The 18010-nt window shown below is 46.0% G+C and overlaps 9 protein-coding genes across 9 annotated transcripts; 5 read left to right on the top strand and 4 right to left on the bottom strand.

The window, feature by feature from the left end:
• Positions 1-183: 183 nt before the first annotated feature.
• N7478_012196 (uncharacterized protein) lies at positions 184-3071 on the top strand (the record flags this gene model as incomplete). The annotated part of the gene is made up of 5 exons (XM_056928410.1): positions 184-409; positions 461-1113; positions 1184-2160; positions 2217-2675; positions 2753-3071. The coding sequence occupies 5 exons, from the start codon at positions 184-186 to the stop codon at positions 3069-3071; spliced, it is 2634 nt and encodes an 877-aa protein (XP_056772968.1).
• Positions 3072-4756: 1685 nt separating this feature from the next.
• Positions 4757-5411, bottom strand: N7478_012197 (uncharacterized protein; the record flags this gene model as incomplete). Its single annotated transcript, XM_056928411.1, has 2 exons — positions 4757-5159; positions 5389-5411. 2 exons carry the CDS (start codon positions 5409-5411, stop codon positions 4757-4759), a joined length of 426 nt encoding a protein of 141 aa, XP_056772969.1.
• Positions 5412-5683: 272 nt separating this feature from the next.
• N7478_012198 (uncharacterized protein) lies at positions 5684-6274 on the top strand (the record flags this gene model as incomplete). The annotated part of the gene is made up of 1 exon (XM_056928412.1): positions 5684-6274. The coding sequence occupies one exon, from the start codon at positions 5684-5686 to the stop codon at positions 6272-6274; it is 591 nt and encodes a 196-aa protein (XP_056772970.1).
• Positions 6275-7639: 1365 nt separating this feature from the next.
• On the top strand, positions 7640-9461 carry N7478_012199 (uncharacterized protein; the record flags this gene model as incomplete). Its single annotated transcript, XM_056928413.1, has 4 exons — positions 7640-7979; positions 8232-8364; positions 8427-8856; positions 8931-9461. The coding sequence occupies 4 exons, from the start codon at positions 7640-7642 to the stop codon at positions 9459-9461; spliced, it is 1434 nt and encodes a 477-aa protein (XP_056772971.1).
• A 536-nt stretch (positions 9462-9997) lies between these two features.
• N7478_012200 (uncharacterized protein) lies at positions 9998-10381 on the top strand (the record flags this gene model as incomplete). Its single annotated transcript, XM_056928414.1, has 1 exon — positions 9998-10381. One exon carries the CDS (start codon positions 9998-10000, stop codon positions 10379-10381), a length of 384 nt encoding a protein of 127 aa, XP_056772972.1.
• Positions 10382-10680: 299 nt separating this feature from the next.
• Positions 10681-11334, bottom strand: N7478_012201 (uncharacterized protein; the record flags this gene model as incomplete). Its single annotated transcript, XM_056928415.1, has 1 exon — positions 10681-11334. One exon carries the CDS (start codon positions 11332-11334, stop codon positions 10681-10683), a length of 654 nt encoding a protein of 217 aa, XP_056772973.1.
• A 1611-nt stretch (positions 11335-12945) lies between these two features.
• On the bottom strand, positions 12946-13314 carry N7478_012202 (uncharacterized protein; the record flags this gene model as incomplete). Its single annotated transcript, XM_056928416.1, has 2 exons — positions 12946-13203; positions 13261-13314. The coding sequence occupies 2 exons, from the start codon at positions 13312-13314 to the stop codon at positions 12946-12948; spliced, it is 312 nt and encodes a 103-aa protein (XP_056772974.1).
• Positions 13315-15018: 1704 nt separating this feature from the next.
• Positions 15019-15987, top strand: N7478_012203 (T2 family ribonuclease; the record flags this gene model as incomplete). The annotated part of the gene is made up of 4 exons (XM_056928417.1): positions 15019-15236; positions 15315-15609; positions 15684-15879; positions 15929-15987. 4 exons carry the CDS (start codon positions 15019-15021, stop codon positions 15985-15987), a joined length of 768 nt encoding a protein of 255 aa, XP_056772975.1.
• A 705-nt stretch (positions 15988-16692) lies between these two features.
• swc5 (putative Swr1p complex component (Swc5)) lies at positions 16693-17816 on the bottom strand (the record flags this gene model as incomplete). Its single annotated transcript, XM_056928418.1, has 2 exons — positions 16693-17374; positions 17449-17816. 2 exons carry the CDS (start codon positions 17814-17816, stop codon positions 16693-16695), a joined length of 1050 nt encoding a protein of 349 aa, XP_056772976.1.
• Positions 17817-18010: the final 194 nt, after the last annotated feature.

Here is an 18010-nt window from a genome sequence, read left to right on the forward strand (position 1 = left end):
GAAGATCCTTGCGATTTCAGGTCTCGGACATGCCGATTGGGAGTGTCTCGCATATTCCACGCTCAATCTTATACCCCTTTCTTGAGAACTTTCTTGAGAAAGGAGATATATTAAAAGGGTGCAACTTCCGCCAGCTATTGTTCGTCGTTCCTTAAATCCTGAACCTTGGCCATTTTACCGATAATGAGAGTCACGGAAGCCGTGGCCCTTTTGGCCTGGTTCGTTACTGTATCTGCTTTCAGTGGTCGACACTCAGCACATGAAGGTCTTCTGCAGATTCCCCCCTCATTTTCCTATGATGGGGTCAACATGTACCCCGCGCTCCATCCAGAGCATAATGCCAGCGATATTGGTCACCTAATACCCCATGGCACCAAGGACTTATACTTCAGCCAAGAAGGACACCGGCGTAAGTATATCTTCAATTTGGATGTTTTATCGTGATACTAATTCTTCCAAGCGGCTCTACACGGTGCAAAGCACGGTCAGTTGCAAGCCAACTTCTCCCGTCCCACCATTGTCCTAGAACATTCCAATCATGTCAAAGAAGTCAATTGTGATGATGGATATATTGAAGTGTGCTTCAAGTCTCCTGAATCACTTGAAACTGTGGAAAAATCTTGGAAAGAGTACAGTGACTCGGAATCATTCAATGTGATCACCTATCATATTGGTTGTGGTCATCGAACAGGAGAATATCGGTCTATCTTCGTCGCCTCCCATCCAATCTTCCACGATGATTGTGTGACAGTGAATGCTGAGCTCTCTGATGAAAAGGACGAGATTCGGGACGGGAAGTTGAACTGGGGGACATACCAAAGCCCGCATGCCAAACGTACACCAGTGAAAGGCCATGTTAAAGTAGACCAGGCGCACCCCGCAATGGAAATGCCGTTATTTTCCGATCTTTCCAATAATCTCAGCAGGCCGCACAAGGCCGATCTCACAAAGGAAGCGAAAGCAGTCAAGCTTTTCTTCGGGACTGATTCAATCAATACGGATGTCCCGGATCAATACGAGACAGGTCTTGACTTTATCTCCGATGAAGATAATGGGCTCTCTAAGCGAGGCCTGTTTTCTTGGATTGTGGAAGGAATACAATCTCTCATCAAGGTATTAAATAACCCGTGGCCGGGCTCCGCAAACTCTGCTTGGAAGCTCGCTAATCAAATAAATCTGATAGGTCGTTGACCAAGTGGTCAGGACTTCTGTTGAACTAGTCAAGGTTACTGTAGTGGTTGTGATAAAGCTTGCTGCTGTGACCGTGAATCTATTGATGGTTCCTTTCGGGGTCCCCTTCAACCAAAGTTACGATGCAGACATCGCTTTTGATCATCGAGTTGGCGGTGGGAAGATTGGAACAGATATTGGCAGCACACTGGGGGGAACAGACAAGGGCTTGGTCCTCTCTAAAACGGGCGCAGCTGTGGCAGTCGAATGTGAAAGCTGTGGAGCCAAGGCTAATTTCAGCTTCGAGGGTGAACTGGCGTTCAGCATCGACAAGGGCATTTCCAAGGCAAAGGTGTCCTTCATCAACCACGAGCCATTTGTCTTCGATGCTATATATGGTGTCACTGTAGATGCCAAGGCAATTCAGGAGAGCGCCAAAAAAGGAGCCAAAGGCCTCAAAACGACAATTGAAAAGGAAATTGGTAGTTTGCCCTTTGCTGCCATCAAAATCCCAAAGATCATCACTATTGGTCCCCAAGTTGTCATTAACTCGGCCGCTAGCATTTACGTTGATGCCCATGGAGAGTTTAGGGCCGGCGCAAGATTCTCTGTTTCGGAAGGAGAGGTTGTTCTGGACGCGGCTACCCCTGCGAATAACAAAGCTTCGGGATTCAAACCATCCCTAGAACCTATTTTTGAATTGAAAAAGGGGAACATAGTTGCAACCGCGGACCTTTCAATCCCAGTTGGAGTTGAGGTCGCTCTAGATGTTCTTGGGGGCACCTGGAAGAAATCTATTGGGGTATATACCGCTCCTTCTCTCTTCTTCACTGCAGGGCTCTCGTCGGGCGAGGGCCACAAGTGTGATAATGGAGTCGAGTTCCGCGTTGGAGCCAAGAATCGCGTGTATAGCTCAGCTTTGGGAATTTGGGAATATGAATTTAAGGACCTCGGAACTACATTCTATGAGACTGGCCTTGGCTGTATTTCGTCAGTGCCTCTTGTCCCTCTATTGAGACCGAAAAAAAGAACTAACATTTGCACAGAACCAAAGGGTGGGACCCCACACAGGTGGAACCAGGCGCTCTTTTCAATCAGGTTGCCGATACGTTCGGTGGTGAACAGAAACTTGCTACTAACAAAACTATCAGCCTTGACAAGCCCGGCCCGATCATTCATGAGGATCAGGAAATTGCAAAGGATGCAGAAAGTGGCAATAAGTTGATAAAGTTGCCGAAGACCAATGGTTTCCATTTGATTCAGGATGCTAGTCAAAACTCAACCCTCGTCTCCGGAAAAGATGGTCGGATTTACTTGGTCGAGAACAAGCCTGGATATGACATTAGTGCACCCTGGGGCAGTATGGAAGTTGACAAAAAGATATTCAACTATGATGTATTTGGCCGCCTTATCTGGTTTGATGCTGCAATGCTTGACAAGCATTCAAAGATGGTGGAGATGGGAGTGTCTCCCGCTCAAAACATGAGCAGGAACGTACGAGCAGCGTAAGTCGCAATGGTTTTGATTGGCACATCCGCAACACCTTCCGGTGATTTACGTTAATCAATCTTGATTGGAATAGATCATTTACAGTCCTTCAAAATGACGGCATCGAGATTTATGGCATCTCTTTGAAGCGCAGCATACATGACGAGCGAGACGAGTTCTGGCTTCCTACCGTGTGCAAGTTTCCAAATCAGGGTCTTCGGCTTTTCGCAACCTATTACCTAGTGGATCGAAAAGGTATTGCCCTAGATCGACAATTCCAAAACTTTGCACCGACATCCTGGCAACGAGACTACCGTGAGGAACGTGAGAAGTACGGAGTGGCTGCAGCCACTGACTGCATCACTGTGAGACTGACTTCGAATCGGAACAGTACTGTGGAGGCGGCATCTTAAGGGCCATTTCGGCTTTTTTATCTTCTGTTTTGATAATTGTTTAAATTTAGTTTATTTTACAATGTGGCCCGGCCCACCTATGGAATTATACTTTCACAAAGCTAGATAGAATGGAAATACGAGAATATAAACTCTACTGTTAGGTGTCAAATTCTGGATGGGATTGAAGCTAGCTAGAGGTTCACGAAAGCTCGTCCTGAAGATCCAATAGTTCTATTGGAAGCCCTTATCAGGAAACTTATGGAAGATGCTTTGGGATATACGGGCTTGAGGATAGGTGATTCCGCACCAAATTGGCCATTAGGCTCATGGACTGCTCATCGTGGACAAAAAACAAACAAACAATATACCAAGGGCAGTGTGAAAAACTATGTACTTAATCTTATTGTAATAGTTCTTCTGGCCTTGAGTATTATCTGATACAAGGATATTTTTGTGGAATTGTATAATATATAGTGAAGAGGGGAACGCTCGAGGCAGCCTATAGTAGGCGGTACGACACGGAGCAGCGCACCACCACCAGACTATGCCAGGAGGGCGGCGAGGACCGTACGTAGCAGAGAAACGTCGAATGAATGTACTCGATTGTGTGTTCGATGATAGATGTCTAGCTACAATAATGAAGGCCTCTTAAGGGGTCTACTCCGGAAGAAACCTCGGGCCGTAATTCAGATAGTAGGGCGGACGCCGAAGGCTCCCCCTACAATAAGCAGAGTATAATCTAGAGAGATATAAAGCAAGGACTATTTAAATTATCAGAATTTCTGATCTTATACAAGCCAAGGTATCTGTAAACCTTAAGATTGTTATAGGGGAAAGAAAAAGTTTTAAAGAGAGCCAAATCTAATTCAAATCTGATCTCTGATTGACCAACTTGTCCCCTCTAATAGAGGATAAGCTGCTGTATAACTAACTGAGAGATAAGTGGAAAACCCTGAACAAGCAGTGAAATAAATTGCGCAAACAACAGATTAAAGGGGAATGAGCGGCGCTTAATACGAGCTTGTATCACAACCAGAAACAATTGGTCACACAAACCGTACAGGGATTTGACGGGAACATTGAATGACCGGCATTATTGACAATAGCCAACTTAGAACTTCTGAAATTTTGAACTTGATTTTCAGATAGGAAGTCCAAAGGGCTGGGATCTAAAGAAACCATAGGGCTAGGAGTAGTGGATACATTTTTCTCCTATACAAAAAGTCCGATCTGGGCCCCAATGCCGTCAGTACCATGGGATAGGATAGGGCATATTTGAATACAGTAAGGGACATGGCAGCAACCCAAAGACTTTACTCACAAACATTCTACTGGATACTATACAGTATAAGACAGGCGAAATCATGATCCAACAAGTTGACAATATTAAAGTTATAGCTAGCAAGCTGGATCCTCAAAGCCGGCTAGTGCAACAACCCCCTAACTGCACAGACTGATTATTATCTTGCAAAGAAGGCGGTGCATCGATAGCAGGATTCCGAGAGGAGAAATTGACTGGCTTGAGAGATACGGTGATTATCTCCACAGGCCTGGATTTATCAGCAATCTTAAGCTAGTATAAAGTAACAAGGTTATCTGCATCCTTACATGACTGGAAAGTCTTCAACTCGTGGAATATGATTCAATCCGAGTTGGACCCAAAGGATAATATCTTTATTCACAATATCGTCTTTGCGTCCTGCCTATCTCTTGATGCCGTGTCTACCCCGACTTTGATTAGTGAATTTGACGCCAGAGAAAAGTTCGTCCTCCTTATACTTTGTCACGTAAATTTCATGGTCGGCAAATTCTGCCCGTTTGAAATGATAACTATCTGGCGAAGCCAGCAACTTCTGCATGGGTGGGGCATTGATCTTGTATGAAAACGGTTTACCATCGACGCGGTTCAGGATGTTAGGATTTTGTATCGAGAAAGTCCGACCGGCTTGCGTCTCAATATCAAGATCGCCAGACTTCTCGACAATCTGGGTGTTTGAGATATAACCATTCCCATGGGGATTGAGGGAAGGTTCGTGAGGAAGAGGGTATGTTTCAGTGTAAGCTAGAGTGTTACCAGAGGTGTAACCCCCAATGGCCGGGTCAATTCTCAGTGAAAGTATATGCTGATGATGTGCCAAAACGCCGGGATGTTCTATAGTACCAAAGTCTACCTGAGTATCAGGGTCGATGGCGCAAGTTGACAGGATTCCTGTTGCTCAAACCTGGTAATCAATCTGACCTGCCTGGTTAAAGACAAAAGCAAGAATGTACTCATAGTTAGAAACTGTCAAGATATACTGAATAACTAATTCTTGATTACGAACGACACAGGCACCTGTCTTGGGTAGCCATGGGCATGTTGTGATGATGAACCTGCCAAGGGCTTACGGCTAGTGCGGAGTTATTCTCCTTGTGCCACCTGGATAGTGTTAATTATCCGCAAAACCCAGACTCTACCCCAATATCTTGCTTTGTTGCAGTATCACTGAATATTGCACCATCGGATCCTTGTCCCTCGCAAGCGTGGTAGTTTCTGGTAGACATAGTGATAGCTTATCCTGCATATTGTTCTCATGTACTCCATCTCCTTGGCCAGATTGTCAGTCTCATTGAGGTCACAGAAAAACATAATGGGGGCATTCGGTTCTATCGAAAACCTCCCTAGCCTGCCAGAAGCCTTCCAGGAAACCCAACAATGGCTCCCTCTGGTTGAAAAATTTTTGCAAGAAGCAAAGAGCCCAGCGAAGAAAGTGAGGTCTGCCGAAGATGCCCGGGTACCAGAGATTGTCCTATATAGCTTCCACGACAAGGCGACGAAGCTGCTAGAGATCGTGGAAAACATTGGCGAATACTCAAAATGTGAATACGATTTTTCTGTGTATCGAGAAATAATGATGAGACAGGGAAGGCAGCGCGTCGAGATGTTGATGGTCGGTTTATTGGAAGATCTGGGAACATTGGTCGCAGACAGGGTGTTTCTGGGGGAGATGCAGAGACAGATCGAGCCGTTGTCAAAGGCTCGCGAAGAACTGGTGCAAGTCTCATCCTCACTAGCCGAGTCCGATCTGGCCGGCCGGTCTACACCTGCTAGCCAGTACGGGGCTAACAGTCATCAATATAACCTGTTCGGTGCAGGTACTCAGAAAATTACGCAAGGTCACTATTTTGAGGCCCACGGGAATCAGAATTTCGGTGTGATACCCTCAACGGATTCCATATAGACCAAGTGGGGGATATGCTAGGCGGCAATTACTGTTGATTGAAATATGGGCCCAATTTATCCTTTGGAGAGCTTTGGTCTTTATTCACAAGTCATGTAAATCAGACCCAAGTATAAAGCGCAATGGCCGCCATCGTGTCTTACTGAGGGTAATATCAGTTATCCAATAAATGTAAGATTGTACGAGGAATTTTGTGGTTCACGGCCTGCTATTTTTTGAATAAGCCATGTGGGAGAGGGTTAACCTGTTTGGGGGCTCGAGGTCACTAATACTTATAATCGTGCATATATTATTTACACTTGAGGTTGTCACCTGGACATTTGCTACTAGTAGTACCTAAGTAACTCGAAGGTTCAGGCACTGACATCATGCGACAGCCCTGGTGATCATGATAGACATAAGGTCCACGGCTGCAGCCGTGGAGCTGAGCATCAAACCTTCCAAGAACTTGAATAAGAGGCTTACATATATCTATAATTTATGGTTTAATATATTTAACTTTGATTCCTTATATAGAAAAAGCCGAATTAGATCTATATTTTATCAAAAGACGAATGTAATAGTTGTGGACCTGAACTTGAAGTTGGCGGGGATTACCCAGCTTGTCTGCATGTAAAAAACCGGGAAACGTGATTGATGCAGCCCCGCCCACTAATAAGGGGCTCGATCGCTCTTTATCTCCTCCCCCCCCCCCCGATCGGAGTTGGAAAATGGCAAGGCTGCGATTTATTCTATAAAAAGCCAGAGCCTATGAAATATTTGGTATGGCGATCATGAAAACGCCTTTTAACGATGATGCTTGGCTCGACATTGTTGTTTCTCTCCAACCAAATGACAACTCCCCTCAACGATCACAAGAGGGTCCACATGTCTTCATGCATGCCAGTTGTCCCCCTCTTCACCGTATCAAGTTCGCCAAAACCTGAAACACTGGTTGCGCGACCCTCGGAGTTCAGCTAAACGATCTCCGAAACCACCGTTGAGTCTGGGCAAACACGATCGGGTCATAGCGGGGGCCACTCGCCCAAAGCTGGCGGGGAAAATGGCCGAACGGTACCAGACGGGTTAATTGAACGGTTCGAAGTGGAGAATGTGCAAGGTTGGTATTGGATGGAATCACATCGTAGCACGCGATGGATCCAATGCAATCTAACGGTCTGTGGTTGATAAGAAAACGGCTGATCGGGCTAAGGCGCGTTCAAGGGTGCCCAGGTGCTTCGTTGACGTGACATAGGAGGTGCCAGCATTCCAGCCTTGGAAAGGTCGCTGAAAGAGAGACGAATTTCCTTTCCTTTCCCCTCATGATTGATTTCTCATTTCACCATCTTCAACCCATCAATCACCCCACCATCACTGCAAGACAAAATGGATGCGCTCGAAGACAGTGAGGCGCGCCCGCTATTGTCTGAGAACGCCAGTATTCACAACACTACAACTTCGAAAAACCGGAAAAGCCGGAAAAGATTCATTGTTCTGCTTGTGAGCGCCATCTTCATCTTAGCTGCCGATTTTGGATCAAATCTCTCTGTGGCTCCTCAGACTGCGATCTTTGAACAAATTATCTGCCAAAAATACTCCGAACTTAGTGGCCCACTGAACACGACCCACATCGCATCCGATGCGGTAAATCCGTGCAAATCGGAGACAGTGCAAGGCGAACTCGCGCTGATCCTGGGCTACAAAGATGGATTGGATGTCTTGCCGAGTATGCAGTTTCCCAAATCCTACAGACTCAGGGGTTGGTGCTCTGTCTTCTTGATGCTAACTAGGCGGGGTCTCTCACAGCCATTTTTCTTTCCATTCCCTATGGAGTCCTATCAGACCACTGGGGCCGCAAATCGGTTATATACTTTGGAATTACCGGGCTCATTCTAGCTGAACTCTGGACCCGACTAGTTTGTGAGCTGAACCATCGTTTCAAATGGAAGTCTCGGACTGATCTCTAACTATCGTCTAGGCATATGGTCAGCTGTGTTGCCCCTGCGCCTAGTCTGGTTAAGTTCAATATGGAAAATCATCGGCGGAGGCGATCAAGTAATGGCATCGGTCGCTTGTGTGACGGTTGCAGATATTTTCCCCGAAGAAGAGATGTACGAAATATGAAACCTACCAGCGATTTACTTTACCACGCAAACTCTAACTGAGCTCGTAGGTCGACGGCGCTTTTCAGTCTCATGTCATGGGCGCTTGTTGCCGATATTCTGGCCTCTCCAACCAGTGCATACCTAATGACATATGATCCTTGGATCCCCTATATACTGGGGTTTATCATACTGTTGATCGGATGCCTTGCAATTCTATTTCTCCCGGAAACGCTTGAAGACGCTCAAGCAAAGAAGGCTGATGCTCAAAGAAGAAGAAGCGATACATCAGTAGAGCTGAATGAGCCTTCCATTAAAATGTCAACATCCCAGCTTTTTGCACGCCACATTCATGAATTCAAAGAAGCGACACAATTCATGTGGAAGGAAAGCAATACTATGTGGATGATTCTCATTGCATTTGTCGCCATGATCAGTAGACAAAGCACAAATATCCTCCTACAATACGCGTCTAAGAGATTTAATTGGAGCCTCGCAAAGGTACGCAATAAATGACCTGCCTAGTGCAGTCCAACCCTTACCCTGCCCGAGCCTGACAACTAATCTTCACATAGGCCAGTCTTTTAATCTCACTCCGTGGAAGTGTCTGTCTTTTCAGTTTCCTAGTAATGATGCCTGTCCTAACCTGGATGGTGGGCAAATACTTCAACCTCCACGGCAAACGCCGAGACCTCCTCTTCAGCCAGGGTACAGGAATACTATGCATTATCGGCTTCCTAGTAGTTGGGCTGGCTCCCAACCCTGAAATTTTAATTGGCGGATTGACCATTGCGTCACTGGGCTCTGCTTTCGCGATCAACACCCGCAGCCTGGCCACGTTGCTCGTGATGCCCGACCACGTCGGCACATTGTATTCAGCCATTGCGATCTCCCAATCAATGGGGACCTTCGTTGCCGGTCCCCTGTTCGCTTACCTGTTCCGAATCGGAATGCATTTTGGTGGATTCTGGCTGGGTCTACCGTTCCTGCAGGCAAGTGTGTTCTTTTTAATCGCCACAGCAGCTCTCTGGCGAATCAAAGTCAACCGGGAACTCCCAGGCATGAGACAAGTAAGCGCAGAGGAACGCGTGCCCCTGATGTCTTAATTGCGATGTCTCTTTTCCTTTTCCTTTCGTGTTATTATGCCCACTATTTCGGCTTTATTTCAAGATTTTTTTTTCAAACAGATGCGCCTTCACCGTAAAATGTAGAGACTGTCTTACAACGAGACGCATCGTAGTCTGGTCATTTCGACCGATCAGACTAGTGATCTCCGTGGACGGTACCCTACATACGAGCTGGCTACAACACCCAATCAGGGAACATACTAAAAATGATGGGCACAACAAGCAAAAAAACACCAATCACATTTGCTTCCTACCTTGTCACCATACCCCTGTAAGTTATGACCACTCCTTCATCCTCCCCCTTATTTAACGTCCCTCCCACATTCTTTGCAATTTATTATCTTTCTTTCAATATTGTCTTCCTTGTGTTTCTCGTATTTCTCATCTTTCATCCTAAAGATCTTTAGATTGCGTCCACTGTTCCTCACCCGCCGTGGAGTATCGATCCAACGTCCAACAATATTGAATTGATACTCAACGGCAGTGGAGAACAGTGGACCCAATTTGACACTGCGATGGGGGCCGATAATCCGAATGAAGCCCTACAAAGCATCAGATCTGTCATCACTGTCATGAATAATCTGAATGATCCTCGAGTACGTCCTCCTATGGTTGACACCTCAAATGAAATCCGCAGGGAGTGGAGCCTAGTAGACCAGCAGTGGGTCGCCGATGGAAACGAGGCAGTCTATGTCCAGGATTGGTGGGATCAATGGTTCCAAGACCGGCTTCGGCATATTGGAACAACGAATACCAATTGGGCCCTTAGCCATATAGCTGACATGAGACGGCTGTGGGCAGTGAGGACGGGATCCGATGTCACAACTACTATCGAGACTCTGGATAAGTTGAAGGCGGATGCGACGGATATGAAGATTGACATGGATGATCTGGATTGAAGCTGAGCAACCGTGTGAATTGATAGATACATGTATATAGTTCATACAAGATGTCTCTTCAATCATGTTTGAATGCTCTAGGGCAATGAGCTTTGACGACACAATAATTCATGCTGCTAAAGAAGACATAGAGGATGACGATGGTGACTTTTTTGACATTACGTCAACCGTGTCTTGGATCGTTGATTGACTAGGCAGTTCAATGCAATAAACAAATTCGGTCGCAGAGCCGACAATATGCAGCTATTGAATCTTGGGTCTAATCACTGTAGTATTCAATCCCACATGACATAAAGAATTCACAAAACATCAGTATCGTCGGGTATCATCGAAGAAGTGTCCTTCATATAAGCCGTGTCCTGCATATCCGACCAAACCTCCCACAACGAGGGCAGGGAGCACTTCATCCACCCTTGGAAATCCTCAGATGGATCTACCTCCAACGCCTCGACGAGTTTTACATAATGATGTCTCCTCTCTTCGTATTTCGAGTTCTCTGGAAAGGGAGCGTTTTGTAAGGTTTGAAAGCTTTCTTCGTCAATGACAATAAACATGCGATAGCCAGGGAAAACATCGAACACATTACGCTCAATTGCATCGGCCCTGAAATGCTCGCGGAGCTGGTCTATCGATGCTCCGTCGAACCGGGAAGTATTTTCAATTACCCGTGGCTGGTAATTGGGCCAGATTTCATCCCAGGGAGTGATGTTGAACTCATTTGCCCTGGATCTTTCGCGAAGGGAAATTTCGTAATCCTTGTAGAATGCGTTCTTCATGTACTTAGTAGTGAGGTCGACCATACGCGGGAAAGCGGCATTGGATTGGGGAGTGTAGGTCGTCCGGTAGATGGTGTAGCCCCAGGTAGGCTCACAGTAATGGAGCCATTGATAGATGTTTTGCATGTAATCTGGAAGCCAGTTGTATTGCTTCATCGGCTTTCGAAATAGCGACATGATGGGTCGACTTTGGATGTTGCGGTGGTTTAGAGGGGAGTTGAGGACGGAGAAAAGTCCAGCCTTATCGGAACCTTGAAAAAACCGCTTTATAGTCCTCAGGGCTGTGAGCAGGTTTATATCAAACTTTCCGGCCCCCTTACAATACCCTACTTGTACTGGACCCTGGTCAATCTAGTGTCTCCAGCATAAATTACCGTTAGTTCCTTGGCATCATTCCCATATTATCCTGGCATGTTCGCATTCAAATTAGGACCATTGACGGAGTACTCCGGAGTAGAGACTTAATGTTCCTGTCTTCATGCGGCACTCCCAAGGTTGTATCATATGAAAACCTTGCCAGATTATGCCAAGGAAGCCAATAAAAGCAAGACAATTATTTATTTCTAGTCGTGGAGCGTTCAAAAAAGGAGTGGAGCAAAGCAACCATTCAGTGACCGAATCAGCATTTGCCGATGGCGCCACAAAAGTCTCGAGGCTATCCAAATTCCCTTTTTCGCTTAAGATTGTAGGAGAATTCTATCTAGTGTTTACAGCTGGTTATATTTATTATAGTCAGCAGTCTACCAAAATCAGAAATCGGTAGCCCTGGGTTGTACTATTATATCTTAGATAATTGTTCGGGAAAAATCGTAAGAGTGTAGGAGTACACAGTTTTTTGTTGTAATAGAATGGAAGATCCGGTTTGGTAGGCTATAAAACAATATACTTTGCGCTTTGTATGAAGGAAATTGCCATACGTTCCACGAGGAAGGAGAGAGGCCTGCAGAGACTATATTAATTGAGAGGGAAGTTGCCTGTGGGGGACCGACTTTATAGCGAACAGCCCCCGGAGCAGTCAAGATTCATCAATACAAAGTCGGGGATCAACAGCAATTAAGGTTTTTAGCTTTTAGTTAAAGAATCTCTCGCCGAACGAGTAGAATATCTTCGATGTTGTTTGATAGTGCTTTCTTTCTTCCCGGTTTGATAGGATCGACTCAACCTTTGGCTTTTGTAAGGTTTTAATAAGGACTTAGGAATTTAATAAGAGTTGTTCGGATTATTTTCTTTACTTAAAGATCTATCGCTCTTTCCGGAGTGTAATAACGCATAATATTACTAGATCACACTCTCAGACCTCCCTGGAAAGTAGGTTGCGATACGACTCCATATAAGATTTTTGGAGTCTCTCAGTTCTAATAGTTGACGGTTATCTTCCGCTATCTACTTAATTCTCGTGGTCCCTGAATATCGCTTTATATCCGATACGTCTGCATTAGGCCCATCGATTACCATATTTCTTGTAGCAATAATACCGTATAAGTGCTGGAGATCTTTGATTATACTCCGAATCACAGCGAGATTTTCGTCCCAAATCCCTCCGTCGGTCAAATCATCTAAAAAATGTGCTTCTGCGCTAGCCAAACGATAGAAATATTTCAGGTCTCGTATTGAGTTTACAATACTGGTGAGTCCATATAGATAGCCGTTCTTATTCTGGGATAGAACTCCATCGTTCAGACTGCCTCATCTTCTCGAAGACATATTCGTATTTACAGCGGTAGGATAGAGGGTCTAAGTTCGTTTCCGGGGAGAATACGATTCCGCCAAGGCTCGCTTTCTGCTTCTTCAAATAGGCCGTGCATGTAGGTGTATATACTCGCGTTCTGGCTCAGTTGGATCATCTTGAAATACATCAAAGATCCTTAATATACCAGGCCTATCTACACTAGTCACGGAAGGGCTGCTGCTAGCTCGTGAGGAAGAAAAAAGTGCGACCTCCTCTGGGTAATCGGGATGATCAGGGTAGATATCAACGGTTGATATGTATATCGCAAGCATGTGCTTCTGGTTAAGCATATTGCGTAGATTGGCCATTTTGTGAAACTATAGCTCTATTAGATCAAATCAAGTGAAATCAAATGCATAGATAATGATACGTACCAAAATCCTCCGCCACATTTCCGTCATGTGGTCTGCGTTTCCATAGGTAACCATTTTTCTCTCATCTTTCCACAAAAGTGAGGGATTACTCCGATATCCCAGATATTTCATTTTCAGGACCATTATCTGAGCAATCTTTGGAAAGTTCTGAGGTCGGTTGCCAAAATTTTTGATAATTTAGCGTCACCATAGCGACAGGAGATTGAAGTAATTTAATCGGGGAGCTGCCGAGCCACGTCCGCGAGGATATAGGTAATAGAAAGATATATCTAAAAAGTCGTGAATGAGGGATATCCCTGGCGTTTTATAACTGTTTGTTCATCGTCCTTGTCAGGTTCCCAACACTAAAGGGGAGATGAAATCAAAGAATCAGCAGCTGCTCGAGCTGCAAATGGCTATAGCTGAGATCGAAAATCCACCCCCTGAACCTCAGATTTATTCCACTGCAAGTTGTGGTAGCCAATTAAGGGCCGCGCTTACCTGGGCTATGCCAGCAAAAGGGATTGCTCCTAGGAACTTACCTCTGAGATAGACACACAATCCCCGAATAGACATTGAGAATTTGATAGGCTATTAGCGCCTTCTCAGCTTCTTATGTGACTTCACGGCCGATAGGCCATGGCGCTTGTGTCAGGCTGTAGTTAATAAATAATAGTTCTGGGACTGAACTAATCCAGAGCATAGAGCCAGAGACAGCGACCAAATTTCCCTCCTTAACATTCGTCAAAGAATATATGTATCTACGATTAATAACAGGAGACTGTAGAAAACGTGTTCGTAGGACATATGGCAAACTCTGGTCATTAAGCGATAATTCGAGTGAGCAAGCGCTGGAAACAGACAGTTACCGTCACCTTTATTACATATATCTGTAGAGTATTTATAGTACTGGTAAACGTTCTGCTTCCAGGGTTTCTGCTGAAGAGGTGTCTAGTAAGGCACATCTCATTTAGCACTCCGAATCTTCCTTCTGTAGGTAGCTAGTTTTCTTCCATCATCGAAGTTGATCACACACATTCTTCTTCTTCTTTTTTCCTTTCTTAAGATTTCGCATTTATGAGAACACCACGGCAGATTCGCCAGTTTAGACCATTCCCTGCACGTACTTCGTAAAGAAACCGAAAATGAGCGAAGAGGTGACGATCGCAGGGCCAAGGGTCAAGGGTCCAGTTTCCCGGAGCAATACCCTATGAGGCTAATCGTGAAGGAATCGCGCCCAAAAAAGGACACTAAAATGTCGATCCCTCAGGGCACAACTTGATCTACGGGATCTGGTTCGCTAGAGCACAGCCGATCGGCAGCGGGGACTCATCTCACGAGGATTCAATCAGCACCGGAGATCCGCAGGAGAAGTCGGGAGATGCAACATCGAATTGATTAGCTCAAGGGATGTCCGACGGTAAGTTTGAGATGGAGCAGTCCCTGACGAGAAAAGTGAGATTATTGGTTGAAACGACTTGGCCCCGTGTCTCTCCCCGCTCGCGGGAGGACTTATGTACTTACAAGAAGAAGTTTGCTAAGTGGCACGGCGATACCCGATGCACTGCAATCACGAATCAGAGTGCCTTTATCGAAGCATGTGCTCTTATCGGTTGATCGACACTTGTGTCCCTGGCAATGTCCTGTGTTTCGCTATGTCCTGCATACTGCACAGTACATAAATGCCGGCAGTCGCTCTCCCCCTTAATAAATGAAAAGAGAAAGAGACTAGGGATTTTGCAATAGTCAAAGAACATTCAATTGAATCACTCTTTCAATATGGCGATCTCACAGATGCTTACCATGGCTGCTATTGCCACTGGTGCCGTGGCTCAACTGAAGACCTGCTCCAACAATGGCACTTTCAGCTGCCAGAGCTCATCCAAGTCACCAACCTGCTGCTTCAACTACCCCGGTGGTGCTCTTCTGCAGACTCAGTTCTGGGATACTGACCCTGCCACTGGCCCGGATGATTCGTGGACCATCCACGGTCTGTGGTATGTGTACACTGGCTACTACATTAGATAAATCATATCTAGAATACTGAACAAGTGAACTAATTATCCTTCGCACAGGCCTGACAACTGCGATGGTACCTATCAGTCCAGCTGCGACTCCTCGCGCGAATACACCAACATCACTGAGATCCTGAAGTCTCAAGACCGTTCCGATTTGGTGACATACATGGATAAGTACTGGGTCAGTAACTCTGGTAGTGCCGAGAGTTTCTGGGAGCACGAATGGGGCAAGCATGGTACTTGCATCAACACTATCAAACCAAGCTGCTACAGCGACTACTCGCCCCAGGAAGAAGTTGGTGACTTCTTCCAGAAGGTCGTGGACCTCTTCAAGACCCTGGACACATACAAGGTACATGATTATGTTTTTTTCTTCTCCTCTTTACATACCTTGAAAGTACAGAATTTAACGATGTGCTCTAACAGGCTCTTGAATCTGCTGGTATCACCCCTGATGACTCTAAGACCTACGAGCTCAGCGATATCCAGTCAGCCCTGGCTAAGATCCACGGAAACGCAACACCTTACCTTGGCTGTGATTCCGACTCGCTGAGCGAGGTGTGGTACTTCTTCAACGTGGCTGGCAATGCCATTGATGGCCAATACAAGGCAACTGATACTCGTAAGTGATTAAAATATCCTGTTTTGGACCAGGACTGACAGAATTCTAGTTTCCAAGACAAGCTGCCCCAGCAGCGGCATCAAGTACTTGCCCAAGAGCAGCAGTTAAGTGGGAGATTTCCAAGACACTCGTTGGATTTCTGGATTTATCATTGGATGAATAACGTACATATATGATCTTATCCAAGGAACGGTGTATATAGAATAGTGAAATTGCATGCCGTGGAAATGGGGTATCTTGATTGACTGTGTTCTGGTAGTTGATAAAATTACATAAAGTACATTGTTGTCTGCCACAAGGCTAGAGCGAATGTGATAAAATGACAACTTTGAAACGATGATGTCTTATGATGAATAAGGGTCCAGACAAGACTTGACCTTGCAGAGGAGACATGTATAACCACCTAGTCTTGTGCATTGATTCGGCACATCAGATCCATAAGGATCACTGCTGTCGATCGGCAATGGGGCAGACTCTCCTAATCAAGTTAGAAAGACGCGGGATCAGAAGGAATGCACCGACCGAAAACCAAGGCGCAGATGCGCAACCATGAATGCCCCGTTAGGATCGGGATCGGCTTCCAGTTTGCTCAAAGAAGAATGCACCCACACAGGCCCCAATTCTTCTAGACGAAGTATCAGAGGCGGCTCGGGCACATGGCTCCTACGATACGACCCTGAAATGCATGTCTCTCTAGGAGGCGATAAAGCGAGCCTGGCTAATGGAGTGCCAAGCCAGAAAGAGAGTGGCGGTGATTTTGTTCTTTCTCAGGTCGCAGATAGAGAACGACAGACCAGAAGAAGAGATAAGCCTTCACATACCCTTGAGGCGGGCTTGGCGTGCCTCTTCATCTCGTTTGGCTCCCATACGATCCAAGAAGTCCATACGGCCCATATAACCCTCTTTAGCCTTGCTGGCAACCCGCAGTTCGTCTTGGATTCCAGCCTGATCCACATATTGTGCCCAGTCGAGACGGGACTTCTCCACAGTATTGATCTTAGGTCCAGCAGCATCCCCACCAGCCTCCAGAGGCTGCCTCTCCCAGCTTTTCTTGATCGTTCCAGTTGGATTGGGGTCGAATCGTGAAATCTTGCGCAGCGGGCGACGCAAGTCGCGGTTTGCATCGGCATCCTCCACCTCCGCGAACTCCACGTTCTCCCCACTAGATAAGAAGGCCTTAGCCTCTGCCGAGTTCTTAAGCACAGTCTTCTCCTCAGTGATCATTTCGCCGGCGAACTTGTAGGTGCGCTTGATTTTGATCATCTGATCGTGGGCATTATGCGAGTCATTCTCCGGTTCTTGGGTAGCATGGCCCTTCGCGTCCGCATTTTCAGCCGGTCGGTCGGGTTCTGGAGCCGGTTCACTGCCATCTTTAATCTCGTCTTGCCGGATTCCCAGCTCGTTTTGAGGCGTGTTCATCTGCTCCCACAGAGCATTCACGTCAACCGTCGCACCGTCGATTTTGGCCAAAGGTTTTCGCTCTTGCTCTTCCTGTCTGTTTCAGAGGAGATTGGTCAGAATGAGAGATTAATAGAAGCAACAACATCGTAAAAAATCAAAACAACCTACATATGTTGCTTCATAGCACGCGTTCGCACGAATCCCCCCGTGCCCCCTTCCTCATCATCCCACTCCATATCATCATCATCATCCGCTTGTTTGCCCTTCGACTTCTTTCCTTTTCGCTTCTTCTCTCGCTTTTCGCGAGCTTTTCGAATAGTAGCTTCATCGCCGGAGTCAAGGTCTTCTTCCTGGGGAATTTCGGCTTTCTTATTGGATTTCCGCTTCTTCTTCGCGGGCTCGGCCTCCTCCTCGTCGCCAGAGGTCAGGTCAGAATCATCTTGTGCGCCCTCTAGTTGAAAATCTTCATCTTCGGCAGAGTCATATGGCTCATCATCGAGATCAACAGCCGCAGCGAGTGTAGTATCGGCGGGCATTGTGGAGGTTTATAGTAAAAAATAAATTCATGAAAGAATAGGAAGCAGTTGTACGCGATCTGGAACTGCCGAAAGGCGGTGCTGATAAGGATTACGTAAGATCGCGCGACCAGGCTTATCGTGGTGCAATTCGACTTTCTATCATGTACATTTAAGCAAAAGCAGGACAATCAAAAGGATCCACTATAAATTGA

Source organism: Penicillium angulare (assembly GCF_028827245.1).
Source record: "Penicillium angulare strain IBT 27051 chromosome Unknown utg000011l_segment0_segment0, whole genome shotgun sequence".
NCBI lineage: Eukaryota > Fungi > Ascomycota > Eurotiomycetes > Eurotiales > Aspergillaceae > Penicillium > Penicillium angulare.